The sequence below is a fragment of the Bidens hawaiensis genome, unplaced genomic scaffold (genome assembly GCF_021521415.1).
Source record: "Bidens hawaiensis isolate Kalapana, Puna unplaced genomic scaffold, B.hawaiensis_p1.1 tig00016952_1, whole genome shotgun sequence".
Taxonomy (NCBI): Eukaryota; Viridiplantae; Streptophyta; class Magnoliopsida; order Asterales; family Asteraceae; genus Bidens; species Bidens hawaiensis.
Window position 1 is genome coordinate 6030 of NW_027492569.1, and position 21408 is coordinate 27437.

Here is a 21408-nt window from a genome sequence, read left to right on the forward strand (position 1 = left end):
TGTATTTTAGAGCTGAGGGTCTCTCTAGAAGCCACCTCTTTATCCATGTGGATAGAGGTACGGTGTGCCTACATCCCACCCTCCTCATACCCTACTTATAGCTATGCTATTGGTGGGACTTCACTGGGTATGATTGATTGATTTTTATTATTCGTGTATTTTTTTTAGTTTATATATTTTTTTGTATTTATTTTTTAATTTTAATACATTTTTATTAATTATTTAAATAAATTGGTTTTTATATAATTAGTTTAATTATAAAAAGAAAATAATAAAAAAACACAATGTGGGCCCAACTTGTAGCCCCTACACCATTACACCCTAAAAACAAATTTCCACTCCATGCTGACTGGCGTCACGTGTCACAATTCGCCCCCAATTGTTGCCCCTCCACTACACATGGTCTAATGGTGTAGGGGCTACAAGTTGGGCCCACAGTTTCTTTTTTTATTATTTTCTTTTTATAACTAAACTAAACAAATAAAAACCAATTTATTCAGATAATTAAATAAAAATGCATTAAAATTAAAAGAAATACAAAAAAATTATATAACTAAAAAAAATACATAACTAAAAATATAAAAAAACATATACTGTAGCTCGGTTGGCGTACATGTTTAGGTTTGGGTTGGGAAATTGAAACGGATAGCTCGGTTGGTATACATATACATACATATATATACACACACACAACATATATACATATACATATACACACACAACATATGTACATATACATACATACATATATATACACACACACAACATATATACATACACACACACATATATATCACACACACAACATATATACATATATATACACACACAACATGTAATAAAATAATAATAAATCTTCTTCTTCCACGGCGACAAAAACAACCCGCCCCGCCCCATTTCACCCACATATCGCCCCGGGGGGCGGTGTTTGCGTCCAATTTCGCCCATTTGTCGCCCGAGCTCACACCCACTACACTCACCCTTAGACAAATGCTTTTCACAACCCACCAAAGTACTGTTAAGTCTAGAACTAGCATTGTACACATCTCAATGTGTATTTTTGGACCCATCTGGATATCATTGATTCATCTTAAAGCTAATAATTCTCCTCATACCCACAAGATTTGTCTTTATTAAAAAAGGTGGAATATGGTTCTTGAAGTATACTATACATAATACGTGCCAAGTTGTATGAATAAATGAACTTAATTAAAAAGGTTTTTAAAAAAACGCGCAGTTCATCAGTTCAACCGGCATTACTTTTATTTCTCACAATCCTTGTTTACATGTTAAAAGACCAACAAAACAAGCAACTAAAAGTGTTAAAAGAGAGGCCTACACTTAATATATGGTTATTTAACCGACCTTAATGTTTTGATTATATAATAGCACATATATAAAGGTCTAATGTCATGTATGACGAGAACATTGATATATAATATACATTATTTTATTTGAAGTTTTTTAAAAAAAGTACGCGTCATATATGAAAAAGAACAAAGACAACATTGATACAGGACATATGCTTACTTATGTCTAAACATCTAGTGACGTTTTATTCAACCTATCACATAATTCTTTTTTTAAATACAATTCTACTGTACATGTTATAATGTATTTTATTCAACCTATTATAATGTTGTTAAACACCATTCACAAACGTATACCGGTTAAAGCTAAATCAAATCAAGTATCATAAAATGATCAACTTAAGAGGCGGGAAGATGTTAATATGTAATAGTGACTAATGTTTAGATAATAAGTTAATAACAGAAACATAACCACCATAGATGTGGATGCATAATACAAGGCACTAGTAGTTTTTAGGTGGGTCCCAAATCAGGAGCTACTCCCAAATGAAGTGTTTATACTCAATACTAAAAGTTTTAACTTAAAACAACTCACGAAAGTTATAAGGTGGCTACAATCTTTCTAACATCGTTTGCGCGACTTAGGAGGTTTCCATTGCTTGAGAATATATTCAACGCCTTCTTTCAACGTCGCTTGTCTTTTCTCCGTGCTGTTCCAAAGTACTGGGATTGGATATCTGCCACTCGGTTGTACTCATTTAGTTCATTCAGAGCTCTTACAACAGAATCATACACATCTTTCTCACATTCATTTTTCAAGCTTGCAATCTTCTCATCTTCTTCATCCAAGACCTCCTGCACAATCATATTTCATTTTCCCATACCAACTTTAATCAAACTAACACAGTTTATAAAACTTGACAAATGATAGGTATATAAATTAATACCTTGATTTTCCCTCCAGCAGTGATGACTTTAAAGGGATGCCAACTAGGATCCCTGATATGATCCTCTCACAAATCTGCCAACTTTGTGGCATTTTCAGATGCCTCTTTTTTATTAGAACAGTGTCTCTTAGCAGCAGCAATAAAAGGCTTTGCATCAAGCTCCCCCATACTCTTGACAAAAAAATGTGCGCAGCGCAGTATTTTTACTCAAACCCTGTTGTTCAAAATTCAAACAACTGGGGATAAAACAGTAAATTCAAATAAGCTTAATCAGTTTAGATGAATGACTTGATTAAAACTCACATTAATTAGCTCTTTACGAGCATCCACTAATTCATCATTGTTTTTTCGTTCTTTAACTATCAGTGCTTGATTAAGCTCTTCCAAACACTCAAGTTCCTCTTCTTTTTCTTTCAAATCATTTTTAATTGATTCCATTTTGATCTTTGCTTCATTATCTTCTTCAGTCATGTGTTTCATCACTTCTATGGCTCCCTTCATTTGCTTGATCTCTAGCTCCAGCCGTTGCTTTTCATCAAGCTTCTTTTCAAGCTCAATAATTTTCTGGTGAAGTTTTTCTTTTTCTATCTATCGTGGTTTTATTAAATCAAATGCAATTATAAAAAAACTAATATGAAAACACATGATTCAATCTGAAAGTTTGTTAACAAACCTTCTGTTCCTCAGCTAGCTTCAACACTCTTTCATCTGCCTTTTTCTGCTCAAGAATTGCCATTTCATTCTGCCCAAAAAAAACATTTCATTGCTTTAATAATAATAATAATAATAATAATCTAGCATGTAAAACAAAATCGAGTACCATTCTCTTCTCATTATCAAGCTTCCGTTTCTCATCATCATTTTAACTTCGCGTGCTCTAAGTTTCTTTCACGATCTTCCAGCAACCATTTGGACCGTTCATGCTCAGCTGTAATCATTCTAAGCTGCTCATTGGCCTTCTTTTGCATCATCTCCATATCTAATCAAGAGCAAAATAACAATAATAATAATAATATATAAATTAATTAATATCAATGAAACATACAATTGAGGTTTAACAAATAATCTTGAAAATAGTACCTCTATTAAAGTTCTCTGTCATCTCTTCTTTCTGTTTCATAACACTCTTCAATTCACTATCTGTTTTGCTTATTTCAACATTTATTTCTTCACTTCTTTTGTCCTGTTCGTCTATTATAGCTTTCAATCCCATAAATAGTTTTGATTCTATTACTTCTTGTTTTTGAATGTCAGCCACCGTTTTCAAATACCATTCTTTTTAAGATAACTTCCAACAAGACCAGAGGAATTATAATCTTTATCTGTTGCAATCCAAGCATACAACTTATCATCTTTGCCGTTAATTTCCCTACTAAACCAGTCTTCCCTCCCATGTTTGTTTACCTCAAAATCCTTCATAAACATCAAAACATGACACAAACCATCCCACGTTCTCCCAAATACAACCACAGCAAGCCCTGAGTGACCCTTATAGTTCCACAGAGTATGCACTTTCTCCGGCTTGTAACCCTTTCCTGTCCAATCCTCTTTCAGCTTATTACCACTGTCACCCGCATACTTACCGTTCTTATATTCAACATGAATGTTGGCAACCACAGCCATCCAGGGCCAAACATATACATCTTCATTAGCATTTTGCTTTTGAGTTGTATCTAGTAAACTTTCACTTGGTGAATCGAAACTCTTGAGTTTAACTTTAGTATCAAAGTCCTTTTCTAAATACTCAATCAATCCCATATGTTTGGCCTTTTCTATAAAGGTGGCACCTTTCGATTCTCGCACAATCCTATTCGCATGCCTAAGGAGGTCATCGTAACAGTAGTCTCTACTATCAGGACAGAAGGGACATTTTAAAATGTTTTCTGAATGCCTAATTTTGAAACAACCGCCTCTTAGTTCCTTTAGATACTTGTGTTTATATTTCTCGATTCCGATATCAATGTCAATTGCATCTCTCCTTGACTGACTCATCCTACACCTATCTTGCAAACTGCGTTATATCAATCCCACAAACTAAGCAATATGAAATCAGTTCTATCAAGAAACATCTACGTACAAAAAGCTTGATTTCAACAGATATATAAACTAGTTTGAGTCATATACCAAATCTATCATCACTAGAAAAACTATTTTATAATACATATGACGACAATAAAAGGTAAATTCACATAATTATAATAGTTTATGTAATTACTACTTTTAAAACATATACTACAATCCTTTAAAGCTAAATGTTTTTAGCACATGCAAGTTCCCCGTCTTTATTAAACGTCAATCAATTTTTTTAACATAAAGAATTACACCCTAATAACAAGCGTTTTCTATCTTTAATAGTATGCTATTGCTATATAAAAACTTAATAACAAGCGTTTTCTGTCTTTAGGATATTTGGTTAATTGGCTAACGCCTTTTCGTCCCTTTAAATACAATATTAGCGGGCACCCCTCTAGTATATACGCATGCACATGAAGATATATAGACATGAAACATGTAGATCTCATGATATATAGTTTAATCCAATTGAGATAAAATAAGAAAAACACAAAACAACTAGAAAAGTGAGGTTTGTTTTAGGTGTAGCAAGAAGCAAACTTATCGACGGAGAAAACAGGGGGTAAATAAGACAAATACAAAGACAGCGATTAGATTTGTATACCTATACCTTGCAGAAACCATCATGTATGTTTGTGTTACGTTTTGTTGTGTTGCATCTTCTCTTCTCTACACCACATCCACTATCCTGATTTACGATCTTCGTACAAACTTGTTTTTCTTTAGTTTATGGGTTAAACAAAATATCCCTTTTTAACTTCTTAATATTTACAATCAATCGGTGTTTGACAAGGGTCCTTGGTGTTTCTGATTTTAATCTATGCGATCAAGGCAACAAAGTGTGCTAAGTCGAAGCCTCTAGTTGGTTGAAACTAGGGGTGTTCACGGTCTGGTTTTCGCGGTTTTTACATCAAACCGTAACCAAACCATTTGTAACGGTTTTTTATTTTCGTAAACCAAAACCAAACCGTTGAACTCTTAAACCGAACCAAAGCGAACCGTTAGTAACGGTTTGGGCTTATTGGGGTTTTATACAAAATGTCTGTGATATGTAATCATATAGCTCTTCATAATTTACAGAAAATAACAAATACCGTTACAACAATTGATTTCTGGGTTCTTATTCGAAAATTTGAAAGGCAAATTAAAGTCTTTTGAGTTTTAAATTGGGCTTAGACCACATTTTTTTTTATTTACTATTAGTCTTTACTTTTAATAACGTTTGTTATAAGCATTAATAATTTTCATTTAATTATGTCTATTAGTATATTTGTGTACACATACATATATAGGATAGAGATACTGTACGCTAATGCCTTAACGTACGAGAGGTACGCGAGACGCTCAAAGGAAAAAAACAAAGGCAAAAACCTAAAACGCTCACAAAAACTTAAACGCTCAGCCAAAAGCCTAAAACGCTCAGAAAACGGTATTCATGAAAAAAAGTAAAAAATTGATCGATTAACGATCCAAAACTGTGTTTTTCGGTTAACCAATGATTAATTGGATATGTATTGACGACTCCGAGATGTTGAGATGTGATTTCATGGATCGATTCGTGAAAACGGGATTCGCGTACGTTAATGTACGTTAAGGATTAGTGTATTGGATCTTTTCACTACATATATAATAAAATAATATATTTAGACTATTTATAATTAAATCGTATGGTCCGGTCCGGTTTTATACGGTTGGTTTTGGGTATAAACCGTAAACCAAACCATTCGTTACGGTTTGAAAATATTGAAACCAACCGAAAGTTAGGAAAGAAAACCAACCATGAAACCAAACCGATAACCAGTTGATGATTTCGCGGTTTCGAACCGAACCATGAACACCCCTAGTTGAAACAAGTTCTTAACAAAAAAAGTCAAATGATATATTTGAAAAATAGAAAAATCACCAAGGTTAATGTGTTGATTTTATGAATTAAAATGACTATTTTGATGATTTTTTCCTTTTCTTTCCTAGGCGTCTTTAATTTCTTCTTTTACGCATCACTCATTTGCAGTCTTCTTTGCTTTTTACTAGGCGTCTTTAATTTCTTCCTTTACGCATCACTCATTTGTAGTCTTCTTTGCTTTTTAGGTTGTTTGTTGTGGGCGTTAAACCCAGCGACACCAAAGCCACATCATGTTAAAGTTGGGCGTCAAAATTAGAGGCATCAACACGTTAATGCCAATAAAGGAACCAGTGAGATGTGGACCACCACAAATCAACCAATCACATTTTTTTAATTTAGTATGTAATTAAACCACAACATGAAAGTTAAATGATGGGTTACTTAAAGTCCAATGTCTACGTGGTAGTGATGTAACTTATGCACTTTTAATTAAACTGCAATACACATGATCTTGTGTGTGATCACTTTTTTGTTCACTAGCGAATCATTTATTCATTGAGGAGGTGATTATTGTAATTGGTTGTTGATGGTGGTAGGAGCTACTTCATGATAGTGCTAAGTTGTGGTTTATGAGAGTCAAATATAGAATATTAAAGGGTATATAACTGTTCAAATTATAAGATATATTTCTATATTGAATTGATCAAACAAGAGTAAAATTATTAATCTGCTTTATTTGGACATATAAATGAGATTGTAGTTTGAGGGCTAAGTGTAAATGTTTGAATGCACATGAAATGTGGAAGGCAATATTGGTCTTCAATGAACTTAACTTGTATAAAAAGCTTCTTCTAAATGGACTCTGCCATATTAATCAAAACTTAGTTCCATAATCCCTCCATTATGCCTCAACACTAAATGAAGAGTAGATTTGACTATAGACCCTATTAAATGGCTAAAGTTTTAAGTTCAACCTACACATTAGTACACAATAGTCACAAAGTACTACAATAAAGGCACACAATATTATACTAAGGTAGGTTTTAAGTTCAACTTCCTCACTACTTGCTACAGTTATCATGTGGCTGCTTTACAACTTCTCCATTTCCTGAGAAGAAACGCAACGCCTTCTTTCAGTGTTGCCCGTCTTCTTTCCTTGTTGTTCCAAAGTTCTGGAACAGGATATCTGCCACCTGGGTTGTACTCGTTTAAATCATTTAGAGCGGTAACAACAGCATCGAATGCATCTTTGTCAAATTCATTTTTTAGGCATACAATCTTCTCATCTTTTTCATCCAGAATCTCCTGTACAAAAAACGGTAATAGGTAACATGGTCACCATACGTTTTCACGACAAAAGTATTTATCAAACACATGTTAATTCTCGTCACAATCATACCAAGTAAATCATATCCATTCATGTATAATCAGCAAACACAAACAGACAATTTAGGATCAATCTGATCTCAAAAGCTATTGACGTTTTATGTTAAATAAGTTCACAAAATTTAAAGAAAAAAAAGGTATATAAATATTACCTTGACGTTCCCTCCAACAAGGATGAATTTGAAGGGATGCCAGCTAGGATCCCTGAGATGATCCTCCCACAAAGATGCCAACTTTATGGCATTTTCAGATACCTCCTTTTTAGTAGAACAGTGTCTCTTAGCAGCAGCAATAAAAGGCTTTTCATCAAGCTCCCCCATTCTCTTCACACCAATATGCGCGCGGCCAACAGTATTATCCCCCAAGCCCTGTTGTCCGAAGTTTAAACACACAGGATTAAAAAGGTAATTTCAGTGGCGTACATTTTATCAATCAGGATGAATGTCTTAAATCTAGTAGCCGATAATAAACTTTGCAAACATAACTGATTATATAAATAGAGATAACAAGAATATAAACTCACATTAATTAGCTCTTTACGAGCATCCACTAATTCATCATTGCTCTTTCGTCTTATACCTATTAATGTTTGATTAAGCGCTTCCAAATCCTCTAGTTCCTCTTCTCTTTCTTTCAGGTTATTTTTAATTGATGCCATTATGTTCTTTGCTTCAAGATTTGCTTCAGTCATGTGTTTCATTACTTCTACGGCTTGCTTCAGTTGCATGAACTCTAGCTCCAAGTGTTGTTTTTCATCAAGCTTCTTTTGAAGCTTGATGATTCTCTGATGAAGTTTTTCTTTTTCTCTCTGTCATGTTTTTATTAAATGTTAAATACAAAAACATATGATTTAACCAGAAAAGTTGGTTAATAAACCTTCTGTTCCTCAGCTAGCTTCAACACTCTGTCATTTGCCTTTTTCTGTTCCCAAATTGCCAATTTAATCTGCCAGAAAAACATGTCATGGCATTAGAATATAATCTTGCAGATTCACAAAACAAACACGTGTAAACAAAATCTAAGTACCATTTTCTTCTCACTGTGAAGCTTCCTTTTCTCAATTTCATTCATAGCTTTACGTGCTCTTAATCCTTATCCCGATCTTCCAGCAGCCACTTGGTCTGTTTATGCTCAGTGGTAATCGTATTAAGCTGCTTCTCTGACTCCTTTTGCATCATTTCCATACCTAATTAATAAAAAAAAATCAAACTAAGAGGCAAACGACTACAGATATAACCCAACTTCAAGAAACAAACATAAAAATTATACCTCTGTTAAAGTTCTCAGTCATCACCTCTTTCTCTTTCTTAACAGTTTCCAACTCAACATCTATTTTGCTTATTTTACCATTCAGTTCTTCGGCTCCTTTGTCCATATCGTCTATCATAGTTTTCAGCCCCAGAATTACCGATTCATCTTCTTTTTGAACATCAGCAACAGTCTTCAAACCACCATTTTTTCTAAGAAAATCCCCAACAACACCATAGGAGTTATAATCTTCATCAGTTGCAATCCAACCATACATCTTATCATCTTTACGCTTTTCCCTATCAAACCAGTATTTCCTGCCATGCCTGCTTACCTCAAATGCCTTAATAAACTTCAAGACATGAAAAAAACCATCCCATGTTTTCCCAAATTCAACCACAGCATGCCCCGAGTGAGACTGCGAGTTCAAAAGATGAACTTCAACGGGGTTGTAACCTTCTTTTATCCAGTCATCTTTTAGTGTTTTACCACTGTCGTTTTGATAATGAACTGGAATGTTAGCAACCACGGCCATCCAAGGCCAAACATATACATCTTCATCAGCATTTTGCTTTTGAAACAGATTTACACTTGTTGAATCAAAACACTTGATTTTGGCTGGAAACTCCCTCTCTAAGTACTCAACTAATCCCAAATGTTTAGCTTTTTCTTTATAACTAGCAGTTTTAGATTCGGTCGCAATCCGATTCGCATGCCTTATGAGATCATTGTAACCATAGTCTCTACTATCATGGCAGTAGGGGCATTTTAAAAACTTTTCTGAAAAGTAAACTTTGAAATAACCGTCTCTTAGTTCCCTGTGATACTTGTGTCTAAATTCTTCAAACTTGGGGTCAATGTTATCAGCATCTTTAACTCCACGACTCATCGTATACGTATCTTGCAGCATATCAAACACAACAACTGAGCACTTTAAACAGAAAATCATCTTCGTTAAAGGTATGTGAGCAGATACAGAAAGTATTTTAACTTTGATATATTCATGTAAATCTTAACATAGTCAATCAAATTATGAAGAAAGTGAACAAATATAACGCATTAAAATCAGATGTATTAAGTAAATCACAAAGGCATATTATTTCACATCCATAATGCTACTATTAAGTTATAACGAAAGTATAAACTACAAATGTTACTTATAATAACACTTGTGTTCCCAAGTTTACTTAATGAAAGAAAAGAAAATCTTCCTTTATGTTACTTTCCTTTCCCTTCCCTTCCAATTCTTTCAAAATTTGAAGGAAAGCATTTACCCTTTAAAACCTCCCTCTTTCCTTTTGTTTCTCTTTCTTTTCCCCTCTCGTTTATTTCCTTTCATTTCTTTTCCTATCTTTCGGGAGAATAGTGTCTTCCCTTCACGTTCTTTCCAATCTGGAAAGAAACCATCCCCCCCACCCATGTTTTACTCTTTATTTACCATTCTTTTTCTTTTATTGCCTTTATTGAAACTCGGAAACACGCATAATCATAAATCATTTCCTTTCTCTCCTTAAATACAGCCGATTCATTCTTTCCATCCAATTCTATTCTTTTCTTTTCCTTTCCTCCCTTACGTGGAACTCGAGAACATAGTGGAATCTTTCTTTCCAAGTAACTAAAGAAACTGGATTCCATGAAATATGATAGAAAACAAAACAAAGATTAAAGTTGTTGTATATATATATAGATATACCTGAGTGAGTGAGTGAGGAGGTTGAAGTAAAGAAACAAAGTAAAACCAGGGCTTTTTCTCTAGCAAGAACGTCCGTCCGTCTGGAATCAAATGATGGACAGTCACAGAGCAACCGGTCGGTTGGAGAAAATGGAGTGCTTGTGAAGCTGACTTTGAAGAACAAGAAGGAAAAATGTAAAATGTGAATAGTAAATGGAATGGAATGGAATGGGTCTATACTGTTCTGCCATCATCAAACAAAATAAATGCAGCGCCCTGAATCGCCATTTCCGGTAATAGTATTGCTCACATGGATTTTTTATTCTCTTTATAATTTATTTAGTTTTCAAATTAACTTATAATAATAATAATAATTTGAAATTACGCCCCCCTCCTGTTATGTTAGTATCAGTTGCTTCAAATTAGGGCTGTTTACGAGCCGAGCGAAAGATTGTTCGTTGCTTGGCTCGTTTACAACCGAATCGAACCGAACGGATGAAATTTGAACCGAGCAAAAACCGAAACGACCTAAAATCAAATCGAGCATCTTTCGAGCGATTTCGAGCCTTATTTATTTCTTTTTCACTTTAAAATTATCTATAAAAAACAAGTTTGATGGTTGTAAATTATATATTGTATAAATAAAATTATTAGTTTTTAGACAAACGTGTAATAGATTGTAAATTTGTATTAAAAATAAGTTTGAAGTAAACAAACATATAGTATTCTAAAAACTTGAAACGAACAAATAAAATTATAAAATTGACGGAATAGGAAAAATTTTAAGGGGTTAAAATAATTGTAAGCTTATATTTATGTGTCTTGGCTCTATATTTATATATTTGTTCATATATAATTATATATAAAATAAATTAAAAATATTCGAGCCAAACTGAACCGAACCGAGCAGAGCGGCTTGTTTACAATCGAGCGAAAAAATGAGTGAGCATTTTCTGAGCAATTTCCGAGCGAGTTCGAGCGACGAGCGGTTTGGACGGCCCTACTTCAAATAGATCTTCATATTCGAGAATTTCATCACGTTCCACGGGCTTTAATTACTATGTTCTTTTAGTCGAAAACACAAAACAAAGCAGAAACTTCAATTTTAGTCGAGAGTAATTTGATATGTTCTAACTTGAACTGATTCACGCATATAGTTAAATAGGATGAAGACGAAATATCAATTTTACCCGCACGTGTTTTTTGAAATCAAGGGTTGTGAAAGTTGTGTATATTTTTGAACGTTATGGCGTTTATTCTATTTTTAACCTTTATTTACAATAACTAGCTTTAAAGCCGGTGTAACATACATGATGATCTAAATAATTATGTTATGAATAAAGCAATACATAATATATATATATATATATATAGAAAAATGTATTACATCAATGCTTGTATCAATATACATAAATTGATTTTATGTATATCACAAAATGATTTTTTTCTAATCAAATTTAATTAAAAAACATAATGCACGTGCAAAAACATACCCAAGAACACTCCATCTATTAAATATTTATTCTTAATATCATATATGTATAATTGAAAGATATTTGGTTATGTACCAATTTCGGAGAATACTTCTCATATAATAATAATTTTGAGCTACACTATGAAAAAGATTTTGATAAGTTTGAGGGACTTCTCGACTTTGTAAATTGACACACACACAAAAAAAATAAAAAAAAAGTTAGCATGTTCAATTTTGTGAATGTTTTGCTTCAACTGAGCATAATTTGTTTGACATGCTTCGCGTGCAACATTCTGATCAATATTGAAGGAAAAGTCAATGCTGACATAAATGTTTTTAATTTGGTAAAAGTTAGAAGCATTAATAGGCTTGGAGGTGGCATATCGGGAGTGTTTGTCATTTTTACTTAATTTTTAATAGTCATGGAAAAAATACTCAATGTGCAAAATCCCGAATCTTTTGACTATTTCCAAAAATGTCCTTAAAAATAAATTTGAAACCCAATCACATTTAAAATTCTAACTTTCATTTGTTTTACATTTTCAAGTCAAAACTTTGAACTCGTAACAAGTTTAACGATAAATCTATTTGCATTCTTAAGTTTTTAAAAATATTAAGACTAACAATTTTTTACCCGTAACAAATTTGAGCCAAATGTAGTTAATTTGTACCATACGATCTATTTACAAACTTTTAACGCGTAACGATCAAATTTAAATTCCACAAAAAACCCGAAACAATCCTTGATAAAAAAAACCCAATACACTAAATATGATAAACTTTATTATATTTAAAAGTGATTGGTACATACTATCCTTACAATTTAACACATATATGTACAGTTTACTAAATTAACCGGAAAAATAAATAGATAGATTTAAATCATATATTTATATTTATAAATTTATATGACAATGTACAAAAAAAAAACTAGTAGATAAATGGATTTATTTAAAAAAATGGATCAACTTTTAAGCATAAGTTTATAATTTAATGATTAAAATATTGTTTCGTAAACTGAAACCATATTAGAGTTTTTTGTTTTTGTTTTTTATATACAATCTTCAACAATATACATAGTATAATATGTTAATAACATTTAAAATTATATTATTTTCAATATGTAACAAACAGGGTTTGTTGTTGATTTTTGAATTTCACCAAGTATGTTGTGAAATATATTCTAACAATGTATAGTAGTATAATATGTAAATATTTATTTTTATAAAAGTGTATAGATATAATATAAATATAGTTTAAAGAAAAGTGAATATTTAATCATCTTATTGATATTATATAAATGGAATGTAAAAGAAAATTGAATAATTATTGATTTATGACAAATATTAGTTTTGAAGGAAAACAGTTGTGAGAATTAACCACAAACTGTTAAGTGTCTACAATTATTTTATTTTATTAAAATAGGTAGATAGGGATGTGATATTGTACAATAATGGGTTATCGTACATTACGTACACGACTTCATGCACCATCAATTGACTTCATGCACCATCAATTTTAATTGAAATTAAAACTGCTTAGTGGCATAATTGTAATTAACCTAAAAATACTTCACGCATGCATCCTGGCTCAGATCGCCATTTGCTTCATCCATAATCAAATCATCAACAAAAAAAAACAAAATCAAAATCGAGCGTCCCATTATCGACATAACTAATTGAATATGCAGGTCACTATAGTTGAATTAATCATGTTTCGAAGAGTATTTCTCTGAATTAATTTAATTAAAAAGGTATGATTTGCATATCACTCATCCAACTAATTCATTTATGGTCGGTTGCATACCACTCATATGCTTTGAATTAGTTTAACTGAAATTCCAATTAGACTTCAATTAGGGGGGGGGGGGGCAATTACTTTTGCTCTTTACCTCTGCAATACACCATTGATTACGAGGAAATAAAACTTTAGTGTTATAACTAATACGTTCAACACCCAATTGAAACAACAAAATTAATACGTTCACCTTCATAACAAAAAAATGATACGTTCGCAACAAAAAATTGGTGTGTTTAAAACAAAATTGATATATGTTCAGAACAAAATTTGGGTTCAGGTGACTTACTCTGAAACAAAATTGAACCTTCAGAATAAAACTAATAAGTTTAGAACAAAAAATTGATATGTTTAACAAAATTGATATACGTTCAAAATAAAATTAATTAAACGTTGAAACCAAAATCAGTTAAACGTTCAAAACACAATCAATTAAACGTTCAGAACAAATTTATTGTTCTTCTTCATCTTTGTCATCGTTTATCAGCTTCATTCTCTAAATTGGTTCACGCTTTCACAATCCCATACGTTTGATTTTTAATATTGATTTGATTTTGGTTCTGAAATTGGTCAGCATTTTGGAGTCAATGTCTGATTTTGGTTAACGATTCATATACGTGAACCACCTTTATGATTCGCCACAAACTAGAATGAAGCGGTTAATTAGGTTGAAAATTGAATGAAGGAAATTTCAATTTTGTCATCTCGTGGTTTTTGAGATCAACGGTGTATTATGTCGCATACCTATTATACGATAACCAAGTATTGTATTTGATCATTTATTTACAATTAATAATTATATAAAATGAGGGAATGGGTTTGATGGGAGGAGCGACCACTTTAGGAAATAATTAGGGTGCGTATAGATTATCGAGAAATTTGTATGGATCGGGAAAGAATTTTATGAAGCGGGTAAGAGGCCAAGATGAAAAGAGATTGCCCATCTCTACTAGTATTGTACAAATCTTCCATCACGATTCATTCTCACTTACTCCACTTAGCTTACTAAGGCCATGCGTAGTGGGCGGGAAACAGGGGCGAAATTGGGCGACAACACCGCCCCCGTGGGCGACAAAAGGGGCGAAAAGGGGGTGGCTGAGATGTTTTTGTCGCTGGCTTGTTTGTGAGAAATATTATTATTATATTATTATGTGATATATATATACATATACAGAAAATGGTTCAAATAAAAAGAAAGAGTTTCCTAAGAATGGTAAGAACCAATTGGTTTTTGAAAAGTGACATTACAACATATGGTGAAAGAACATTCTAAGAAACTATGTCCGTTATAGTGGTGAAAGAGTAATTATAGGAAACTATGTCGGTTTTTGGTAATTTTAAATTTCAACAATTGATTAACATGATCAAATGGATATGATTTATTCATAGTCTTCCTAGGAAACTACTTCTTTTTAGTATAACCCTCACCTATATGTATATATATATTAGGCTACAACACCACTACACCCCAAAAACAAAAACCCACCCTTTGCCACATGGCGCAAAAACCCCATTTTGTAGCCCCTCCACTACACATAGCCTAAGACTGTGTGGCTTACAGGCTAACAGGCGCAAGGGCTTGGGGATGTGGGTAGAGGTGGGCAAATAAACCGGTTAACCGAACCAACCCGAAAACCGAACGGAAACCGAACCGTTTTGAAACCAATTATGTAGAAACCGGTTTGGAACCGATTGAAACCGTAGGTTTGGAACCGATTTGTAACTTTCTCCACCAAAACCGGTTAACTGAACCGAAACCGGTTATAACCGTGCAAAAACCGGCCAAAACCCGAACCGATCAAAAACCGAACTGAAACCGATCATCACTGTTCATGAAGCCGGTTTCAACCCGAATCGAAACCGATGATAAACCGATTTTGACTTTTATTGACCAACCTGAAACCGATCATAAACCAAGCATACAAATATCTTTCTGTGCAAAATTTGCATCCAATGCCGATGCTCACAAGTCTAATGCTTGAATATATACATGTAGATGACAAACACCTAAACTGACAAAGTGTTTCCCTGAGTTTTTTTTTTCTTGGGACCAACAAAACTTTCGCATCCTAGGGTGTGAACCCATGACCCCATATTCTACAGATTAACTACCTTACCACCCCACAAAATTCTCACGATCTTACAAAACTCTTCGAATTACATAAAACCTCTAGAACACAATTAAACTAATCAAAGGGCTTTGATAGTAAATTGCCATCTTCTTTGTAAATTTGGTTGAAGAAAAAATGAAAGGCGTTTGCAGTTTTTGAACTTTTAGTGTCATGGCAGTGGGCGCTAACGCCCACTACACTTGGTCTTAGGAGGTAGTTGATGGTGGTAGGTGCCGTTTCATGGCAATGCTAAGTTGTGGTTTATGAGAGTCACAAAGATATGAAAAGAATATAACAGTTAAAATTATGAGATATGTTTCAATCTGGAATTGAACAAACTGCTTTTCTTTGGACAAATGTAGAGTTCAATTAAACGTATAAATGAGACTTGAAGTTTGAGGGTGAAGGGGTTAATTTTGAGTGCACAGGAAATGTGAAAGGCAATATCAGTCTTCAATGAAGCCTCAACAATAAACGAAGAGTAGATTTGACTATAGACGGTATTAAATGACTTAAGTTTTAAGTTCAGCCTACTCAATAGTCACAAAATACTACAATAAAGACACAATATTATACTAAGGTAGGTTTTAAGTTCAACTTCCTCACTACTTGCTACAGTTATCATGTGGCTGCTTTACAACTTCTCCATTTCCTGAGAAGAAACGCAACGCCTTCTTTCAAAGTTGCCCGTCTTCCATACTTGTTGTTCCAAAGTTCTGACACAGGATATCTGCCACCCGGGTTGGACTCGTTTAATTCATTTAGAGCGGTAACAACAGCATCAAATACATCTTTGTCAAATTCATTTTTCAGGCGTACAATCTTCTCATCTTCTTCATCCAGAATCTCCTGTACAAAAATTCGGTAATAGGTAGCAACATGGTCACCATATGTTTTCATACATTTTCACGACAAATATATTTATCAAACACGTGTTTATTCTTGTCACAATCATACCAAGTAAATCATATCCATTCAATTATAATCAAATAACACAAACAGACAGTTTAGTATCAATCTCATCTCAAAAGCTATTGATGTTTTATGTTAAACAAGTTCACAGAATTTAAAGAAGGAAAGATATATAAATAATACCATGATGTTCCCTCCAATAGTGATGATTTTGAAGGGATGCCAGCTAGGATCCCTGAGATGATCCTCCCACACAGTTGCTACTTTTATGGCATTCTCTAACACATCTGTTTTAGTAGAACAGTGTCTCTTAGCAGCAGCAATAAAAGGCTTTTCATCAAGCTCCCCCATTCTCTTCACACCAAAATGCGCTCGGCCAACAGAATTGAACCCTAAGCCCTGTTGTCCGAAGTTTAAACAAACATGATTAAAAAGGTAATTTCAGTGGCGTACATTTTATCAATCTAGATGAATGTCTTAAATCTAGTAGCTAATAATATTACTTTGCAAAGATAACTGATTAAATAAATAAAGATAGGAAGAATATAAACTTGCATTAATTAGCTGTTTACGAGCATCCACTAATTCATCATTGCTCTTTCGTTCTTGTATAATTAATGTTTGATTAAGCGCTTCCAAATCCTCAAGTTCATCTTCTGTTTCTTTCAGATTATTTTTAATTGATTCCATTATGTTCTTCGCTTCAAGATTTGCTTCAGTCTTGTGTTTCATCACTTCTACGGCTTCCTTCAGTTGCATGATCTCTAGCTCCAGATGTTGCTTTTCATCAAGCTTCTTTTGAAGCTTGATAATTCTTTGATGAAGTTTTTCTTTTTCTCTCTGTCATGTTTTTATTAAATGTTAAATACAAAATTAATAAAAACACGAAATTTTACCCAGAAAAGTTGGATAATAAACCTTCTCTTCCTCAGCTAGCTTCAACACTTTCTCATTTGCCATTATCTGTTCCAAAATTGCCAATTCAAACTGCTAAAAAACATTCCATTGCATTAGAAGAGATTCACAAAACAAACACGTGTAAACAAAATCTAAGTACCGTTATCTTCTCATCATCAAGTTTTATTTTCTCAATTTTATTCATAGCTTCACGTGCTCTTAATCCCTTTTCCCGATCTTCCAGCAGCCACTTGGTCTGCTCATGCTCGGTGGTAATCATATTAAGCTTCATCAATGACTCCTTTTCTATCTTTTCCATATCTAATCATTAACAGAAAAATCAAACTAAGAGACAAGTGCTTTACATATATAACTGCACTTCAAAAAACAGTCTTAAAAATCATACCTCTATGAAAGTTCTCAGTCATCACCCCCGTCTCTCTCTTAGCGGTTTCCAACTCAACATCTGTTTTGCTTATTTTACCATTCAGTTCTTCAGCTCTTTTGTCCATTTCGTCTATCATAGTTTTCAACCCCAGAATTACAGATTCATCATCTTTTTGTACATCAGCAACAGTCTTCAAACTACCATTTTCTCTAACATAATCCCCAACAACACCATAGGAGTTATAGAATTCATCAGTTGCAATCCAACCATACATCTTATCATCTCTACGCTTTTCCCCATCAAGCCAGTCTTTTCTTCCATGTTTGTTTACCTCAAATGCCTTGATAAACTTCACGAGATGGAAAAAACCATTCCAGGTTTTCCCAAATTCAACAACAGCAAGCCCCGAGTGGCTCTGTGAGTTCAAAAGATGAATTTCAACGGGGTTGTAACCTTCTTTTATCCAATCATCTTTTAGTTTTTTACCATTGTCATTACTATATTCAACAGTAATGTTAGCAACCACAGCCATCCAAGGCCAAACATATAGCTCTTCAATAGCATTTGGATTTACACTTGGTGAATTTAAGCACTTGATTTTAGCATAAAAGTCTCTCTCTAGGTAGTTGATTAATCCCATATGACTGGCTTTTTCTTCAAAACTAGCACTCTTTGATTCACCCACAATCCGATTGGCATGCCTGAGGAGGTCTTTGTAACCGTAGTCTTTACTATCAGGACAGATGGGGCATTTTAAAATCTTTTCTGAAAACCTAACTTTGAAACAACCGCCTTTATTTGCATCTCCAACTCGATGACTCATCATATACGTATTCTGCAACATATCAAACACATCAAGTGAGCATCATGAAGTCACTACCAACAATAACCCGCCTACAAAGAGTTTGACCAATACTTGGTATTACAATTAGTCTTGTTTCACTTGTATTACAAAGATATCACGAGCAGTTGTTATGGAAAGAAATGAACGAGATTACAAAGCAATGCAGTACCTTAATGAAAACCAGCCAAGACAAATTAAGAAAGAAAATAAGAACTAAAACCGCTTTGTAAGATTGGTGATATGCAGTATAATAAGGGCATTAAGCTACATTCTCGTAAAGAAACAAGTCATTTTGTTCTTAGGGATAAAAGGGCCATGAAACTGAGAAAGCTTGTAATCGATTTGGGGGGGAAAGATAAACATGGCATACTTGTTTAAACATTGTAATAAGATGAAAATGTGTACAATATATACTTGAAACGAAATGAAGTCCAACAAATCCATCGTGTTAACTCCAAATTGAGCTATTAATCAGCATTATGAATTGTGAAAGAAGTAAAACCCTAGGTAACTGCTGCTGCTATAAATAATGATAATAAAATGTAATAAGTAAATGGAAACCAACAAATTGCTGCTATATATAAACTAGAAATCTATAAGATTATAAATGGTGGAAAATTAGTATCTCTTATATAACACTTCAAAAAACTCACTCAATTCGGTGAAATAATATCATATGTATGTATGTATGTATGTATGTATGTATACCTTGATGGCTAGTGGCAGGATATGGCTTTTTCTGTAGCAAGAACGTCGACCGGAATGCAGCTCGGAGAGAAGACGAATACGACGATGTGAAAACCAACCGTCACAAAAGTCAGTAAAGCGGTTTCTACTTTCTTCCAATCAACTCAAGCGCCACAATGCCCATTTCCGGTACTATTGCTCACCTGCTTTTTATTTTATACCGGTATGAAACCTGCGCGATGCTGTGCGGCGACAACAATTTTCAATGCGATACTTGTTTATGTTTGTTTATTAATCATCTTGTGATATATTGTACAATATGTTAGTTTTCTTAATTGTGTAATATTTTACAAAAGTTTATGACGTTAATTGTTTAATTGGTTCGGTTGATACATGTATATAGGGTTGTACAAAAATGTTTTATTATTGACTTATACATTATAATCTACACATCGGGTTTGAAATTTTTTAATATTTAAACGTCGACAAAAATAAGCACGTCGTAATGTTAGGTTCGGTTTCTTAAAAACATAATGTATTTAAAGATATAAAGGAAAATAAAAAATAATAAATTTGTCATATTTTTGTAAAGATGAGTGGTTAAATGAGTAACAATTATTTAATATTACAAAAGTGATCTAAAGTTTAAGGGTAATTATTATAAATATAGAATGAAAATGAAAATGAAAATGTATTTATATAGTTGCATAAAAAGGTTGTACTTTAATGCTTTATTAACTTGTACATTATAATTTAAACATTCGTTTTGAAAAATTTTTATATGAAAACGTCGACAAAAATAAGCACGTCGTAATGGTATGTTCGGTTTTTAAAATGGCACATTATATATAAAGATATAGACAAAAACAAACAAATAAATCAATTTGTCAATTTTTGGATAAAGATGAGGGGTTGAATATGTAACTATTTATAAATATTACAAAAATTATCTAAAGTTCAAGGACAATTATTGTAACTATAGAATGGTAATTATTATAAATATAGAATGAAAATGAAACAACAGTTGGTGAATATTATGTAAATACCAAAATACCCTCAAAAATTTAAAATTATATGCATTCAAAGTTGTACAAGTTGCATACTAATTTGGACCTCTTAAAATTTAAGAGGTATTTCACTCCTCCTTTACATATATTATAGATTATAGATTATAGATATAGATAACTTCTATTAAAAATTTCTATATAAAAAGATAGATGTAAAAGATGTATTAAATATAAAAAAGTTTTATTTTTTATTTTTTTTCTCATTTTTAATTAAGACTATTCAAAAACATGTTTTTAGAAACTGATTTTTATGTCCATATTTTTATTTCTTTATTTATTTATTAAAACCACTTTAAAACAAAAAAAAACTGTTTTTTATTTTTTTAATTTGCTTTATTATATGTTATTTATTATTGTTTTCTTCAAATGTTTTCTTATATAGGAGTGCTTAAAATCGATATTGGCACCGATGTTGTTTAGTCGGAATCAGTTAAAGTAATGCCAATATCAGTACTGATGTTGTTCAATCAAACTCGGTTTGGTTCGTTATTGTACCGATTTTGTATCGGCACTTGTATAGGTTATAATAAAAAAAATGCTCTAGTTTGAATGCAATTTTATATGCAATAGAATTTATACCTTAATGTCGAGAAAAAAACTAAGCCCATCCGTATATTCTGTTTATTTATTTATTATTATTATTATTATTATTATTATTATTATTATTATTATTATTATTTAATTTAGTGACGGATGAACTGAATTTGATAAAAGAAAAGAATAACATAAAATACTTATTTTCATACATCCGT

At 32.7% G+C, this 21408-nt stretch overlaps 1 protein-coding gene and 2 pseudogenes across 3 annotated transcripts; all 3 read right to left on the reverse strand.

Moving 5' to 3' along the window:
- Positions 1 to 1827: 1827 nt before the first annotated feature.
- Positions 1828 to 4276, reverse strand: LOC143552618 (protein INVOLVED IN DE NOVO 2-like; annotated as a pseudogene). The gene is made up of 6 exons (XR_013138685.1): positions 3338 to 4276; positions 3078 to 3236; positions 2931 to 2999; positions 2557 to 2845; positions 2258 to 2463; positions 1828 to 2165 (listed from the first exon to the last, which is right to left on the reverse strand). The product of XR_013138685.1 is annotated as a protein INVOLVED IN DE NOVO 2-like (transcript).
- Positions 4277 to 7217: 2941 nt separating this feature from the next.
- LOC143552616 (protein INVOLVED IN DE NOVO 2-like) lies at positions 7218 to 9696 on the reverse strand (annotated as a pseudogene). Its single transcript, XR_013138684.1, has 6 exons — positions 8829 to 9696; positions 8586 to 8745; positions 8436 to 8504; positions 8083 to 8367; positions 7712 to 7927; positions 7218 to 7478 (listed from the first exon to the last, which is right to left on the reverse strand). The product of XR_013138684.1 is annotated as a protein INVOLVED IN DE NOVO 2-like (transcript).
- Positions 9697 to 16455: 6759 nt separating this feature from the next.
- Positions 16456 to 18901, reverse strand: LOC143552617 (protein INVOLVED IN DE NOVO 2-like). Its single transcript, XM_077042788.1, has 6 exons — positions 18077 to 18901; positions 17831 to 17991; positions 17692 to 17760; positions 17329 to 17613; positions 16957 to 17172; positions 16456 to 16710 (listed from the first exon to the last, which is right to left on the reverse strand). The coding sequence occupies exons 1-6, from the start codon at positions 18882 to 18884 to the stop codon at positions 16483 to 16485; spliced, it is 1767 nt and encodes a 588-aa protein (XP_076898903.1). The 5' UTR covers positions 18885 to 18901; the 3' UTR covers positions 16456 to 16482.
- Between the last annotated feature and the right edge of the window lie 2507 nt (positions 18902 to 21408).